The sequence below is a fragment of the Sus scrofa genome, chromosome 17 (genome assembly GCF_054392235.1).
Source record: "Sus scrofa isolate SSC_HxYL_T2T_F1_AM1 chromosome 17, Sscrofa_HxYL_maternal_Yorkshire_Landrace_v2.0, whole genome shotgun sequence".
Classification (NCBI taxonomy): domain Eukaryota; kingdom Metazoa; phylum Chordata; class Mammalia; order Artiodactyla; family Suidae; genus Sus; species Sus scrofa.
In genome coordinates this window covers 35445046-35462005 of record NC_139399.1, presented here as the reverse complement: position 1 = coordinate 35462005, position 16960 = coordinate 35445046, and the positions used below count along the sequence as shown (strand labels likewise).

The 16960-nt window shown below is 43.1% G+C and overlaps 1 protein-coding gene across 9 annotated transcripts in view; it reads right to left on the bottom strand.

Annotated features, from left to right (window-relative positions):
• CFAP61 (cilia and flagella associated protein 61) overlaps positions 1-16960 on the bottom strand; it is a 292210-nt gene that overhangs the window by 245728 nt on the left and 29522 nt on the right. For 7 of the 9 annotated variants that reach the window (XR_014832901.1, XR_014832904.1, XR_014832903.1 and 4 more), the window contains exon 7: positions 13030-13162. Coding sequence is in view for 2 of the 9 variants with exons in the window: in XM_021077413.2 (XP_020933072.2) it covers positions 13030-13162 (133 nt within the window). In the remaining 7 variants the exon portion in view is untranslated. Of the gene's footprint in view, positions 1-12977; positions 13163-16960 lie in introns of all 9 variants that reach the window. The other 2 variants (XM_021077414.2, XM_085004563.1) reach the window with 1 other exon arrangement.

Here is a 16960-nt window from a genome sequence, read left to right as displayed (position 1 = left end):
TTGTTTGCACTCATGAACAAAGGCTGGGGAGCCGCAGTTGTCTGGCTTCTCTGTAATTTTAGGCCCCAGACTCAGCAGACGCTGATTAACCAATCCATCTACCATATGTGCAGAACGGGGCGGCCAGCCTCGCTCTCGGGGGGAAAATTGGCATCCAACTCGGTTCACATGGAGATGTCCTCCTCATCTACAGCCACGCTGGCGCGGCGCAACTTCCATGGCCTCAAATACCTTTTGCTGGCTTCACGGCGAGCTGCGTGTGCATGATAAGGATGTATTATTTATAAGACCGCTGTTCGTAATGAGCTATTACACTAATGGCTCATTGTGTTTGGAAGTTGATTTCAAATGGCAGGGATCACACATTCTGATGAAAATGAGAAAAAAAACATGTTTTGCCATTGGGAACAAAGATTTCACGTTCTCCAAGGCTGCAACCTGTTATAGGCCCATCATTCATTCTGGGGTTGTGACAATTCGCAAAAGTTAAGCATGATGGACGCAACAGAGCGCGGACGTATTGTGGAAGTGTCTGCTTTTTTCCTGTGGGTTTTTCTTGGAAAGAACTGTTGTGATGCAAGCGATGTTCTTACATATTGAAGTGCTGGGAGTATTCAAATGCATCTTTGCATGTGTGTGTTTTCTGGATAAATTGATTTGACAGACTTTTTTCTTTTTTTTTTTTTTTTAACAGTACAGTGAAAAGGCATTGATTGCTGGCGGCTGTCTGTCTTCAGGTCACCGGTACTTTCCACCACAGAGCTGTCTTTCATTATCTTACACGGAGAGCAAAGCTAAGAGTTTGTTGCTGTTCCTGTTTTTTTTCCTTAGTGACACATAAGGCGCAGATTACTAGAAAACCATGTGTGTGGCGGCTTCATCTTCACAAGCAGGTCCATTTACAGGCCTTTGGGCTGTGTCGTTCATGCTTCCATCTAAAAAGCCCCATGTCACCCGCCCCTTCTGAACAGTATTCCACAGTGAGGGTGCCCTCACTGCCACTGCCAGCTCTCATCCTTCCTGCCTGATGCCAAGGGCCTGGCTGGGCTGGCAGGTTTCTGCTCACCCGCAGGTCAGCAGTGCCTACTCGGACTGCTGCTGCCCGCACTGCGGATGCTGCCAGGGCAGACGCTCTGCCCATCTGTCTCGAGGAGCCGCCCTTGGCCTCCACGGCCTTGCCCTGAAATCTCAGTTTGGAGTAAACACCAGATGTCAAGGGAAGACAGGGTTAAGTTATGAAAAGCAACCTGCAGAAACATGATGACTCGAAACTCCTTCAAAGTAGCAATTAAACTACAGAAAGCGGTGGCAGTTAAAAACCTTTGTTGAGGGTCCCCCACAGGGCAGACACGGCTCCCAGGCCTTCCACCTGGATTGCCTGTGGCTGCCTCGGGTGTCTGGGAAGGGACAGGCTTGGAGTAATGTGTGCCGTCATCTCTGGTCCCCTAAAAGGGTCATGTGCCAGTTGATGCTTCACTGGCACTGGGGTGGGGGGAAGCCTTATTTGTAACATGTGCCAGTTTCTGTGGTGTGAGCCCTCCCGCTGTGGCCAGTGAGAAGCTCTAAGTGGGGAGAGTGGGGAAAAGACGTGCAGTCACCGTCATCAGTGCTTCTAACGCCACAGACATAAGTGAACCCATGAGGACAGACAATAGAAAATGATTACAAAGTGATGAGTTTTGAGCATTTTCATTAATTTTGTTTTTAGTAGAACTTATTGCACTGTTAGTTTATATAATTTAATTTTTGACAATGGCTGTGTTTAACAACCAGCTTACAAAGTTCCTGAAGATTTAACAATGGGCTCTTGTGAGCCAGACTGAGTGAGCGCCAACACACTGCTGCTGAAAGGGCCAGCCCAAGGAAGCCCAGGTCGCTGCAAGGAGGGTCCTGGGAGGTGGATGGGAGGAAAGTTACAGCCCTGATCTTGAACCCCCAAAAGGCTTAGGACACACCAGAGGACTTGGTGCAGACTGGAGATTCATTCCTAGATCATAGACAGGCTTGCTAGCCATTGACAGGTCCTGTTCCTGCCCTTTCATTGAAGATGGAGCCTCATGGTCACATCTCAGAACACAAAGCCTTGATGTCCAGGCAGCACCGCCTCTTAGAGATCAGACTGGACTCTGCCTATGTCTTTAGAGATACCAAAGTATCCTTTTGGGGCTCGGGTGGCAATTTTCAGCCTGCAGCATTCCTCTGATGTTTACAATACTCAAAGTGTGTAACACACAACTACAGATGTGATAAATTCATTTGAGTAATAAAAAAATGAAAAAAAAAGTGTGTAACACATGATAACAGAGGGAAAGAATGTGGGGGAAGAGGTCACGACACACTCTTCATAATCACTAACTCAAGTGATTTGGGTTTAAACTGGCACCTTGAAACCAAAGACTCGAAAGCCTTCTCCAGAGTAACATCAGCATCATGGTGGTATAATATGCCCCTTCTTTTTATCTCCTGCTCAGCAGTGAATATTTGGCATCTGTCTATGAAGAAAAGTGCCTGTGAGGAGCTGCGGGATCCAGCACCGTTCACCCAGGGACCTGCAAGGAGTCTTGCCCGCCTGTGCATTGGGAAATAGACAGATCTCAGTCCAGGTTGTGGACCCTGCAGAGGCCTGTGACAGGCTCCAGCCCCTCTCGGCCTGGGTCCAGGAGCCCCTGAGAACGCTGACTTGGACAATCACTCATGGATGAGAGAGCCTTTGATGGAGTTCAGGTTTCCAAAGGAGAAGTTTCAGCTCCATTAGAGCAAAAATAATACCAGTTTGGATGCCACGGAGTGGGTAAGATGAACAACCTGCTTTACCCACAACACCCATCCTCCAAGGCAGCACAGCTTAGGGCCAAGATTTAATCCCATAATTTATCCTGCTGGGGTGGGTAAGGGAGAGCATGTAAGGGGACCTGGCTCCCCTAGCTATGTAGGATGCTGCCAGATGGGCTCACTTCTCTCTCATCCCATCCAGTGGACTAAACTAGGAGCTCCATGACAGGGGGGTGGGAAGAATCTGGGACAACAGCAGAGAGGACCCTCAGACATTAACAGGATACAGATCCTAACTGCATTATGGTCTCCATCACGAAGCTCACTCACGAGCTTTGGGGAATATTTCATCCATGGATCCTGCCAACAGGCCCACAAGCACCCCAGCACTTCACCTGCCTCATTCACAAACCAGCCTCATGTACACTCCCAGTGGTGGTGCGAGCAGACTTTGGCAGATAGTTAGTGAGCATATGGAGAAAGAGAGCCAAATCTATGGGCCAGGAGGAGATCACAAGCTTGAGCTGTAGTGCCACCTTTGGGAAAACAAAAGCACTCTATCTGGTGTTTTGCAGGGTCCAGAAGAGACATACAAGCGTAAGAATTCTGCCACAAGAGAGAGCAAGAGGCATGGGGCAGGTATACCTGCAGAAGGTCTAAGAAAGCCTCAGAGTTTGCAGCAGGACTGAGAGAAGGTATTTCTCCTCCAAAGACTAGAGGAGGTGACTGCTATTCAAATGGGAAGAGAGTGATGCAAAACTCAAGAACCATGAAAAATCAGGAAAATATGACACCATGAAAGGGTCACAATAATCTTCTGGTAACCACACCTAAAGACATGGATAAATGGTAAATCCCCAATTTACCAGAGAAAGAATTGAAAACAGCTATTTTAAAGAGACTTAGTAAGCTACAAGAAAACACAGAAAGACAATTCTACAAAATCAGGAAAACAAAACACAAACAAAATGGGAAGTTTAACAAAGAGACGGAAACCATAAAAAGAACCAAACAGAAATTCTGGAGCTGAAGAATCAATGAATGACTTCAAAATTCAATAGAGAGCATCAGCAACAGACTTGATCAATCAAAAGAAAGAATAAGTGAGACTGAAGACAGGAACTTTGAGAGTATCAAGTCAGAGGAGAACAAAGTAAAAATAATGAAAAAGCTTAAAGAAAGTCTATATGATCTATAGGATACCACCAAAGGGACCAATTTGCGAATCACCAGAGTTCCAAAATGAGAAGAGAGGGAGAGGGGGGCAGAGAGCTTGTTTAAAGAAATAGTGGGAGCTTCCTTGTGGTGCAGTGGGTTAAGGATATGGTGTTGTCTTCTGTGGTTTGGGTTGCTGCTTTGGTGCAGGTTCAATCCCTGGCCTGGGAACTCCCACATGCCATGGGTACAGCCAAAGGAAAAAAAAAAAAAAGACAAACAAGAAATAATGGCCAAGAACACCCCAAATCTGGGGAGAGATATAGATATCCAAGTTCATGAAGCACATAGGTCACCCAATAAAATCAACTTAAAGAGATCCTTTCTGAGGTACATCATAAAACTTTCAAAAATCAAAGAAAGAGGAGAATCTTAAAAGCAGCAGGAGGAAAAAAAATCTTTTGACTTACAAGGGAACCCTCATAAGACTGTCCGCAGAAACCTTATGGGCCACGAATCAGTAGGGTGATAGATTCAAAGTGCTGAAAGAAAAAAACTGCCAACCAAGAATATTTTGCTCAGCAGAGCCTCCTTCAGAAATGAAGAAGAAAGAAAGACTTTCCCAGACAAACAAGGTGAGGCAATTCATGCCCTACAAGAAATGCTGAAAGGAGTTCAAGCTGAGATGAAAGAATGCTAATTAGTAACATTAAAATATATAAAAATAGAAAACACAATAGTAAAGGTAAGCATCCGGGATACTCTAAAACTTTAATATGGTGGAGAATTAATCACTTTAGTGTAAAGTTTAAAGGACAAGAATTTTAATATTTTAATAACTATAGCTACATTAATTTGTTAATGAATATATAATATGAAAAGAGGTAAAGTGTGAAAGTAAAAACCTAACAGGGAGAAGCAAAAGGGTAAAATTTTTGTGTGCATTTGAAATTAAGTCTTTTGCGTAAAATAGACTATTATATTGCAAGTTTGGGTTTTTTTTTTTTTGTCTTTTTAGGGCCACACCTGCAGCATATAGAGGTTCCCAGGCTAGGGGCTGAACCGGTGCCACGGCTGCCAGCCTATACCACAGCCCCAGCAATGCAAGATCCAAGCCATCTCTCTGACCTACACCACGGCTCAGGGCAACACTAGATCCTTAACCCACGGAGCAAGGCCAGGGATCAAACCCACGTCCTCATGGATACTAGTCAGGTTCATTAACTGCTGAGCCCCAAAAGGAACTCCTATATTGTAAGATATTTTATATAAGCTGCATGGTAACCACACAGCAAAAAGCTATATAAAAAATAAAGAAAAAGTAATCAAAGCATCTCACTACAGAAAATCATCAATTCATAAAGGAAGGCAGCAAGGCAGGGAGAAAGGAACAAGGCTACTAAAAAACAGCCAAAAAACAGTAAGATGGCATTACTAAGTCCTTACCTATCAATAATTATCAAACTATAAATGAATTATATTCTCCAGTCAAGAGACATAGAGTGGCTAGGTGCTTAAAATCAAGACTCAACCACATGCTGCCTGTAAGAGACTCACTTCAGCTTTAACGACACACATAGGTTTCAAGTGAAAAGATGAAAAAAAAACTATTCCCTACAAATAGAAACCAAAAGGAGAACAGAACTAGCTATATTTATATCAGACAATATAGACTTTAAGCCAAAAACAATAATAAGAGACAAAGAAGGTGATTACATAATGATAAAGGGGCTAATTCATCAAGAAGATATAACAATCATAAATATATATACACTGGATGGAGCACCTAAATATATTAAGCAAATATTAACAGATATAAAGGGAGAAAAAGACAACAACACAATAATAGTAAGGGACTTCAGTACCTCACTTTCAACAATGAATAGATCATACAGTGAGAAAATCAACCAGGAAATATTGAACTTGACTCTTACTTTAGACAAAATCAGCCTAACAGACATGGACAGAACATTCCATCCAACAGCAGCAGAATATGCATTCTTCTTAAGAGCACATGGAACATTTTACATGGTACATCAGATGATCGATCACAAAACAAGTCTTAATAAATTTAAGAAGATTTAAGTCATACCAAGTATCTTTCCCAACATTGTAGGTATTAAACTAGAAATCAAGAACAGGGGAAAAGCTGAAAGACACTCCTTTACAACCAAGAGGTCAAAAAAGAAATCAAAAGGGAAATTTAACACAATGGAATACTACTCAGCCATAAAAAAGGATGACATAATGCCATTTGCAGCAACATGGATGGAACTAGAGAATCTCATCCTGAGTGAAATGAGCCAGAAAGACAAAGACAAATACCGTATGATATCACTTATAACTGGAATCTAATATCCAGCACAAATGAACATCTCCTCAGAAAAGAAAATCATGGACTTGGAGAAGAGACTTGTGGTTGCCTGATGGGAGGGGGAGGGAGTGGGAGGGATCGGGAGCTTGGGCTTATCAGACACAACCTAGAATAGATTTATAAGGAGATCCTGTTGAATAGCATTGAGAACTATGTCTAGATACTCATGTCGCAACAGAAGAAAGGGTGGGGGAAAAAACTGTAACTGCAATGTATACATCTAAGGATGACCTGACCCCCTTGCTGTACAGTGGGAAAATAATTTAAAAAAAAAAAGGGAAATTTAAAAATACATGTACCAAAATGATCATAACAGCACTATTTACAACAGCCAAGAAATGCAAACAACCTAAATGTCCATTGACAGACAAATGGATTTAGAAGATGTGGTACATATACATAATGGAATACCACTCAGACATAAAAAAAGAACAAAATAATACCATTTGCAGCAACATGGATGCAAGTAGAGCTTCTCATACTAAGTGAAGGAAGTCAGAAAGAGAAAGACAAATTCCATAGGATATCACATATATGGAATCTAAAATATGGCACAAATGAACTTATCTATAAAACAGAACCAGACTCACAGATATAGAGAACAGACTTTAAGTTGCCAAGCAGGGAGAGGGGAGAAAGTAGGATGGACTGGGAATTTGGGATTAATAGATGGAAACTATTACATTTAGAATAGATAAGCAATGAGGTTCCACTGTACAGCACAGAAAACCATATTCAGTCTCCTGGGATAGACAATGATGGAAAATAATGTAAGAAAGGGAATGACTGGGTCACTTTGCTGTACAGCAGAAATTGGCACAGCATTGTAAATAAGCTATACTCTAATAAAAAATATTTTAAAAAAATATGTTGAAACAAAAATGGAAACACAATAAAGCAAAATTATTCTAAGAGTTAAGTTTGTGGTGGTAAATGTCTATATTAAGAAAAAAGAAAGATCTCAAATAATCAACCTAACTTTACACCTCAAAGAACCAGAAAAAGAAGAACAAATTAAGTCCAAAGTTAGCAGAAGGAAGAAAATAACAAAGAACAGAGCTAAAATAAATGAAATAGAGACCAGGGGGGGAAAATTTAAAAAGATCAGCAAAACTAAGAACTATTTTTTAAAAAGATAAATAAAATTGACAACCCATTAGCTACACTAAGGAAAAGAGATAAGACTCAAATAAAATATCACTTGTGGTATTATAAGCGATACCACATATACAAAGGATCATAAGAGATTACTATGAATAATTACATGCCAACAAACTAGATACCTAGAATAGACAAATTCCTAGAAACAGACAAGCTACCTAGACTGAATTATAAAGAAATAGAAAATATGAACTGACCAGTTACAAGTAAGGAGATTGAATCAGTAATCAAAAACTTCCCAACAAAGAAAATCCTAGTATCAGATGGTTTCAATGGTGATTTCTAACAAACATTTAGAGACGAGTCCATGCCAGTCCTTCTGAAACTCTTCCAAAAAACTGAGGAGGGAGCACTCCCAAACTCATTTTATAAGGCCAGCGTTATACTGATCTCAAAGCCAAACAGGGGCACTATGAGAAAAGAAAACTATACGCAAACATCCCTATTACATACAGATGCAAAAATTCTCAACAAAATACTAGCAAACTGGATTCAACTGCATGTTAAAAGGTTCACACATCATGACCAAGCAATGCTTACCCCTGGGAAACAAGGAGGTTAAATATATGTAATAAATGTGACACACCACATTAATGGAATGAAAGATTAAAATCTTCTGATCATCTCAATAGACGTGAAAAAGCATTTGGCAAAATATAACATCCTTTCATGGTAAAAATGCTCAACAAATCGGGTATAGAAGAAGCATACCTCATCATAATAAAGGCCAATAATGACAAACGCACATCATACTTAGTGGTACAATGTTGAAAACTTTCCCCATAATCAGGAACAAGACAAGGGAGCCCACTCTCACCACTCCTCTTCAAAATAGACGAGGAAGTCCTAACCAAGGAAAGGAAGCAAACTGAATCCAAATTAGAAAAGAATAAGCAAAACTTTCTTTGTAGATAGTATGATTTTTTTTTTGGCTGTGCCCATTGTATTTTCAAGTTCCCAGGCCAGGGAACAAACCAATGCCAGATCCTTAACCACTGTGCCACCAGGGAGCTCCTGGTAAGATCTTATATGAGGAAAGTCCCAAAGATTCCACCAAAACACTGTTAAAACTAATTAACAAATTCAGTAAAGTTATAGGACATAAAAACAACATACAGAAATTAGTTGTATTTCTATACATGAAAAATAAAATACCTGAAAAAGAAATAAAGAAAATCACTGCATTCACAATAGCATGAAAACAATAAAATACCTAGGAATAAATTTAAGGAGTTTTTCACAGAAATAGAAAAAAATCATAAAATTTGTATGGAAACACAAAAGACCCCAAATAGCCAAAGCAACATTAAGAAAGAAGAACAAACCCTGAGGTATAACACATTATAATTTTAAGCTACATTACAAAGCTATAATAATCAAAACAATATGGTACTAACATAAAAATAGACACATAGGAGTTCCCGTCGTGGCGCAGTGGTTAACGAATCTGACTAGGAACCATGAGGTTGCGGGTTCGGTCCCTGCCCTTGCTCAGTGGGTTAACGATCCGGCGTTGCCGTGAGCTGTGGTGTAGGTTGCAGACGCGGCTCGGATCCCGCGTTGCTGTGGCTCTGGCGTAGGCCGGTGGCTACAGCTCCGATTCGACCCCTAGCCTGGGAACCTCCATATGCTGCGGGAGCGGCCCAAGAAATAGCCACAACAACAAAAGACAAAAAGACAAAAAAAAAAAAAAAATAGACACATAGACAAACCGAGCAGAATAGAGCCCAGAGCTAAATCTACACATTTACAGTCAACTAAAAAAAGACAAAAAGACTCCATGAAGAAAGGACAGTCTTTTAAATAAATGGTGCTAGGAAAACTGAATAACCACATGCAGAAGAATGAAACTATACTCCTATTTTATACCACTGATAAAAATGAACTTGAGGAGTTCTTGTCGTGGTGTGGTGGTTAATGAATCTGACTAGGAACCACGAGGTTGTGGGTTCAATCCCTGGCCTTGTTCAGTGGGTTAAGGATCTGGCGTTGCCATGAGCTGTGGTGTAGGTCGCAGATGCAATTTGGATCCCGTGTTGCTATGGCGCTGTTGTAGGCCAGTGGCTACAGCTCTGATTAGACCCCTAGCCTGGGAACCTCCATGTGCTGCGGGAAGCAGCCCTAGAAAAGGCAAAAAGATTAAAAAAAAAAAAAAACTAAAAATGGATTAAAGCCTTAACATAAGGCCTGAAACTATCAAACTCCTAGAAGAAAATATAGAGAAAAGTTTCTGGACATTAGTTCTGGCAACAATTTTTTTTGATATGATACCAAAAGCACAAATAAAAAAAGCAAAAATTAGGAGTTCCTGTTGTGGCTCAGCAGAAACAAATCCAACTAGGAACCGTGAGGTTGTGGGTTCAATCCCTGGCCTCGCTCAGTGGGTTAAGGATCCTGTGGTGTAGGTCACAGACACAGCTCAGATCTGGCGTTGCTATGGCTATAGTGCAGGCTGGCAGCTGTAGCTCCAATTCAACACCTAGCCTGGGAATCTCCATATGCCATGGGTGTGGCCCTAAAAAAGCAAAAAAAAAAAAAAAAAAAAAAAAAAAATAGCAAAAATTAGTAAGTGAGACTACATCAAATTAAAAAATTAAAAAGCTTTTGGGAGTTCCCGTCGTGGCACAGTGGTTAACGAATCCGACTAGGAACCATGAGGTTGCGGGTTCGGTCCCTGCCCTTGCTCAGTGGGTTAAGGATCCGGCGTTGCTGTGAGCTGTGGTGTAGGTTGCAGACAAGGCTCGGATCCTGCGTTGCTGTGGCTCTGGCGTAGGCCGGTGACTACAGCTCCGATTCGACCCCTAGCCTGGGAACCTCCATATGCCGCAGGAGCGGCCCAAGAAATGGCAAAAAGACAAAAAAAAAAAAAAAAAAAAAAAGGTTTTGCACAGCAAAATAAATAACAAAATGAAAAAGCAACCTACAGAATGGGAGAAAATACTTGCAAATCATATATGTGATAAGGGGTTAGTATTCAAAACATACAAAGAACCTGTACAACTACTTAATACCAAAAAAAAAAAAAAACAAAAAAACCAAACAACCCGATTTAAAAGTGGGCAGAGGAACTGAATAGACATTTTTCCAGGAAGACATACAAATGTTCAACAGGTACATGAAAAGATGCTCAGTATCACTAATCATCAAGGGAATGCAAATCAAAATCACGAGATTATCACCACACACCTGTTAGAATGGTGATCATCAAAAGACAAGAGATAACCGAGTGCTGGCAAGCATGCGGAGAAATGGGAACCCCTGTGCACCATTGGTGGGAATGTAAATTGGTGCAGTCATTACGGACAACAGCATGAAGCTTCCGCAAAAAAATAAAAATAGAGCTACCATATGATTCAGCGATCCCACTTCTGGGTATATATCCAAAGGAAATGAAAATAGGGTATTAGAAAGATATCTGCACTCCAATGTTTACTGTGGTATTACATGCAATAGGCAAGATATGGCAACAAACTAAGTGGCCAGATGAACGGATAAAGAAGATGTGTATGTATGCATGTACATACGTATGTTTACACACACACACACACACACACACACACATATATATGCACATATGTGTCATAGATATTATTCAACCGTAGAAAAGGAGATCCTGCCACTTGTGACAACATGGATGGACCCCCAAAGGCATTATATTAAGTGAAATAATTCAGACAGAGAAAAGCACTGTATGGTATTGCTTCTATGTGGAATCTAAAAAGGCTGACTTCTTTTTTTTTTTTTTTTTTTTTTTGGCTTTTTGCCTTTTCTAGGGCTGCTCCTGCAGCATATGGAGGTTCTCAGGCTAGGGGTCTCATTGGAGCTGTAGCCGCTGGCCTATGCCAGAGCCACAGCAATGCCAGATCTGAGCCGCATCTGTGACCTACACCACAGCTCACGGCAACGCCAGATCCTGAACCCACTGGGCAAGGCCAGGGATCGAACCTGCAACCTCATGGTTCCTAGTCGGATTCGTTAACCACAGAGCCACGACAAGAACGCCATAAAAAGGCTGATCTCTTAGAAACAAAGAGTTGAATGGTGGTTACAAGGAGTTGGTGGCAGGGGTCGGGGGTGGGGGGAAGAGATGTTGATCAAAGGATACAAATTTCCAGTTATAAGTTCCAGATATCTAATGTACAGTATGGTGATTATAGCTAATGATGCTGTATTAGAGACCTAAAAATTGCTAAGAGGGTAGATCTTAAATGTTTTCACCACACACAAAAATGGTAATCATGTGACTTGATGGAGGTGTTAGCTAAAGCTATGGTTGTAATCATTTTACAGTGTATCAATGTATCAAACCAACACACCTTAAATTTACACAATGTTATATGTCAATCACATCTCAATGAACCTGGAAAAATAAATAAAGCCTTCTCCAAAAAACAAAGACCAGACTAAGTTGAATGGGTACACTCTGAGTCTGGTATGAATCATTTCATTTATCAATAGTTTTTACCTCATCATGTAAAGATGTGATTTTCCAAAATCGTGCTTTTGGGCCCAAATACTTCCTGACCTTGCCCTCTATCACTAGCCTGGTGCCAAAGGTCAAATGACAGTATGTGAAAGCAAGCTCTCAAAAGACAAAACAAAAACTGAAATACGAAAAAACCCAAAACTAAAATTTTCAGGGTAGAAGAAAAAGCGATCATGGACAGTACATTAGAACCTAATTTTCAGGGCCAGTTCCCCCCTTAAGAACCTAGCACCCAGGGAGTTCCCATTGTGGGTCAGTGGAAATGAATCTGACTAACATCCATGAGGACAGGGTTCGATCCCTGGCCTCACTCAGTGTGTTAAGGTTCCGGTGTTGCCGTGAGTTGTGGTGTAGGTTGCAGACTCGGCTCAGATCCCGAGTTTCTGTGGCTGTGGCTGTGGCTAGCATCTGTGGCTCCAATTTGACAATAAAAGGACAAAAAAAAAAAAAAAAGAAAAGAAAAGAAACTAATGCCCAGGTAAATCTAAATTCATCCTGTTCGTCACCAGATGTGTTTTCCATCATGTAGATAATTGTTTTACCACCTCGACGGCACAATGGAACTACAGGGGGAGCTTTTTAAAAATACTGAGGTACCTTCACCCCAAAAGATGGATTTAAGTGGCCTGAGGGCATCCTGGCATCAGGAATTTGTCTTTGACATGTAATTCACCTACTGAAACCCAGAGAATCATCTGTTAAGCCCATTACACCTGTAGCCCCCCATCACTGCTCAAGTTCACTTTAATTGTTGCGACAAAAGACTTGCAAGTCCTCCAAGAGGCACAGAGCCTAAACAATAAGATGTTTGCCTAAGTGGTTTTCCAGGAACTTGGAGTCAGGTGCACCTAGGTGGTCCTCAAGCCTATTAAGACAGGGCATCTGGAAGGACTTCACAAATCTAAAAACCTAAAGCAGGAACACTGGGGTGGGGGTGGGTGGCAGATGATCACCCAGCAGGAAAGTGAGCCTGGCACACCACCGGGAAGGGGGAGGGGGCACTCAGCAAACCAGGAGCCCTGGACTCACCTGTCTATCCCACTCACATTGGGGGCGGGGGTGCAGGTGGATAATCACGCACCTCACACACAACAGCATGGTTCTCTTCATCCTGAGCCTCTATGAGTTCAGCCAGGAAGTACTCGCCGTAGGTCTCCTTCAGGATGGTGTCGTGGTGCAGGAAGATAGGCATGAGGTCGTCGTGATCTTCCACCCTGTTTAAGGGAAAGGAAAGGCTTCCTTCAGAGCTGGTTCCCTCCTCTGCTCCCCGATGGCACGTCCCAGACCCTGTTCTCCTCACCTGCCGGAGCAGGGCAGCCACCCACAAAATGAACTTGCCTTGGACAGGAAGGAACAGACAACAAAAATGTAGCAGACAAGCCGCTGCAAACATTTCAAATTGTGGTAAGTTGCTTTGGGGTGGAGAGTGATGGGGCCAAGGGGTCAGGGAGGAACACCTGTGCAAGAACTGAATGAGGACACAGTGAGGAAGCTACGTGGAGACCTGGAGCTGCGGGGGAGGAGGGAGGAGATGGTCCAGGCAAAGGGGACACACTCGGCACATCTGGGTGCACAGCAGCATCGGTCATAGATGGCACAGCACCTCCTAAACGTGCTCCAAGGAACGTCCTTCTGTGACATTGCTCTGCTTCCTCCCCTTAGAAGAAATCCTCTAAAACCACCTTCCTGCCATAGGTTCCCTCGGGGATCGTCACAGTTATAAAGACTCTGGGAATTACTATGATAAAGAATATTTAAGCTTGTCTGTGCCTTTCTCCAACAGGGGCCCAGGGTACCTTCTATTCCTAAGATGTATCTATACTTTCGTGGATGGGGGGCAATACTGTTTTGAAGGTAATGAAGCTCTGCTCACTGTCCTGGGCATATCCTCCTCAAACCTCCTATCCAGGACCCTCTGCAGTGACCTCGACCACCAGTGTGGGGGGACAGGAGGACCCAAGAACTGGGCTTGGGGCAGCATGGTGAGGTGGCCCTTGGCCCCCATTCTGCTGCCGCATTTAACCCTCCTTTTCTTCTTTTTAGTAGATTCTGGATTAAGGCTAGTATTCTTCACATGTCTAAGGTGTTCTTACACATTTTCCTAGTAGTTTTCTATTTTTATTTTTATTTTATTTTATTTTTTGTCTTTTAGGGCTGCACCCACAGCTAATGGAGGGTCCTAGGTTCAGGGTCAAATTGGAGCTGTAGCCCCCAGCCTACACCACAGCCACAGCAACGTGGGATCTGAGCTGTGCCTGGCACCTACACCACAGCTTGTGGCAACACCGGATTCTTAAACCACTGAGAAAGGCCAGGGATCGAACCTCATGGATACTAGTCAGATTCATTTCTGCCGAGCCACAAAAGGGAACTCCAGTTTTCTTTTTTAAATGTTCCATATTTGTTTTTTTTTAATAGTATAACTTATTTGAGTACTAACCCTCATTCCCCTCCCCTTTATTTCATTACTATGCTGTATTCATCATCCCCTTTTATCTTCTAATATGTTTCTTTGATGTTACCAGCAGCTCCACCCAATGAGTGACAAAGACTCTTTCCTTGACCAAACTCTAGCCCAGGATACTTGGAGCCTTTTCTGAACCTTGGCCTAAAAAGACTTGAACAAACACTAACAGTTCCTAACAGCTCAAAACCACACTCCTAGAATGATCCTAACCTCTCTTAAAGTGCCTGCCTGAGACACTGTCACTACTGTGGCTTGGGTCACTGCTGTAGTATGGGTTCGAACCCTGTCCAGGGAAACTTCCATGTGCCGCAGGTGCAGCCAAAAATATAATTTAAAAAAAAAAAAAAAAAAAAAGAGCCTGCCTAAGAAAGCTCAAGAAGAGAAAAGAATTTCTCAAGCTCAAGAACAAGAAAAGAATTTCCTGTTTGCTCCCAGCCTCTGTGGGAGGTAGGAGCCTAACTCCCATGAGGTCCAGGTGGCGACTCTGATGGGAGTCACATGGACCAACCCCACCTTTTCACTTTCTGTAATTTTTCACTTCCCTGACTCTACTGAGACCCTGCTCACCCCCTCCCAACTCCCTCATTTTCTCTGTTTTTCCTTTCTAAAGTATTATTTCCTTATTTGTTGGCTTTATTTTCCCTCATTTTCTTTTCAAAAGGCCTAGTTACCTTGGTACAAATCTCAGTTGAGTTCAGTTCACCCTGGATGTTTTCCCTATCACAGTGGTTATTACTGATTAACATCTGTCCTCACCAGCATCTGGCTCTGTTGACCTTTGACACCTGCACACAGTGGAGCCTGCAGCACAGGTGCAATGGGGATGGCCAACACAGGTGGGGCCCTGACCACACAACAGGGCTGGCCTCTTGTCTGACGTGTGCTGACGGCCTGAGGGGGCACCTCTGGAGAGTGAGCCCCCAGCCCCGGCTGGCAGCTCCTGGCCCTCTACTTGGCTTCTGGCTCTTCTGCCTAAGAAACTTGCCGGGTCACCTCGGTGCTAAGCCTTGGTTTCTCATCTGCACAAGGGCAGGGACAGAGAGAGTGAGAGGGTCCAACACGGGGATTCCGGGCTGCCCTCAACTTCACTCTCTGGCAGGCAGTCAGTCCTCGGCAGCATCTGCTATGGGGAGACTTCACAAGCACCCCCCTCCGATATCACTTGAGCCAAAAAGGCCCCACTGCATTCCAGAAACCCCTTACTTCCCCTAAAACAACCTGCAAAGGCGCCCTGCTAACACAGGTGGCTTTTCTCTGTAAAAAAAGCCCTGTATGGAGTTCCCATTGTGGCTCAGCAGAAACAAATCTGACTAGTATCCATGAGGACACAGGTTTGATCCCTGGCCTCATTCAGTGGCTTAAGGATCCAGTGCTGCCATGAGCTGTGGTGTAGGTCACAGACGAGGCTTGGATCTGGCATTGCTGTAGCTGTGGCGCAGGCCAGTGTCTATAGCTCCCATTCAACCTCTAGCCTGGGAACCTCCATATGCCTCAGGTGTGGCCCTAAAAAGACAAAAAAAAAAAAAAAAAAAAAAAAAAAAGCCCTGTGGTATACTGGTTTAAAAAAAAAAACAACCGGATTCTAGGAGAGAATAGCCAACAAATCCATTTCAAATATCTTGCCAAAAATAAAAGCCCACTGGAGTTCCCACGGCGGCACAGCAGGTTAAGAGTCCGGCATTGTCTCTGCAGTGGTGTGGGTTTGGTCCCCGGCCCAGCTCAGTGGATTAATGATCTGGACCCGCATCTGCGGCTCAGATTCTATCCCTGGCCTTGGAACTTCTATATGCCGCAGGTGTGGCCAAAAATAAATAATAAAAAAATAAATAAAAGACTATATCAGTATTTACTGAGATCATTATTATGAATTATGTGAAAATAATATTTTCATCATTTTAAGTGGACCAAGACAGCTACCACACAGAGATGACCCCCCCCCCCCAAATCAAGTATGTACCATGGGCTTTTATCTATGTGATGGGACATAAGGGTACTACTTCCTGGTATAAAAATCAGGGAAAAGGTTCAGAAGGACCCAGGGCCATAAGCCTGACTGGGAGCTCTTGGCAGCGCATTAGCAAACTGATCCATAACCACATCTCAATACTAATTCTTCTGGGACAAAGAAGAAAAAAACATCCAAGTCGTGGAGTTCTGAAGAGTCTCTCCCTTAAGCCCTTCCCTAAAATGGAGAAGGAGGAACTTGCTCTGCTAAATGCATTCCTTAGGGTAATGGACGATCTACAGTCTTGCATCAGCCCCAGCGCTAATGATCAAGTATGACATCAGCCTCGCAGAGTCTCAAATGGCATCTGACAAAGTCCAGCCCCACGGAAACAAAACACCCCGGCTAGAAAACAATTCATTGGGCAAAGTGTTTAGACTTGAGCACCGCCTGCTCAAGGCGGTGGGGGTGGGGGGAGAGCCTCGACTTCCTGTGAAGCTGTTGGGCACAGCAGGGCCACGTGCCTGGCACCTCTGTGACCCCCAGCGTTTCAGTGGTGATGACCTCGGAGGGTTAGAGTGGACCAACACCAAATCCCAC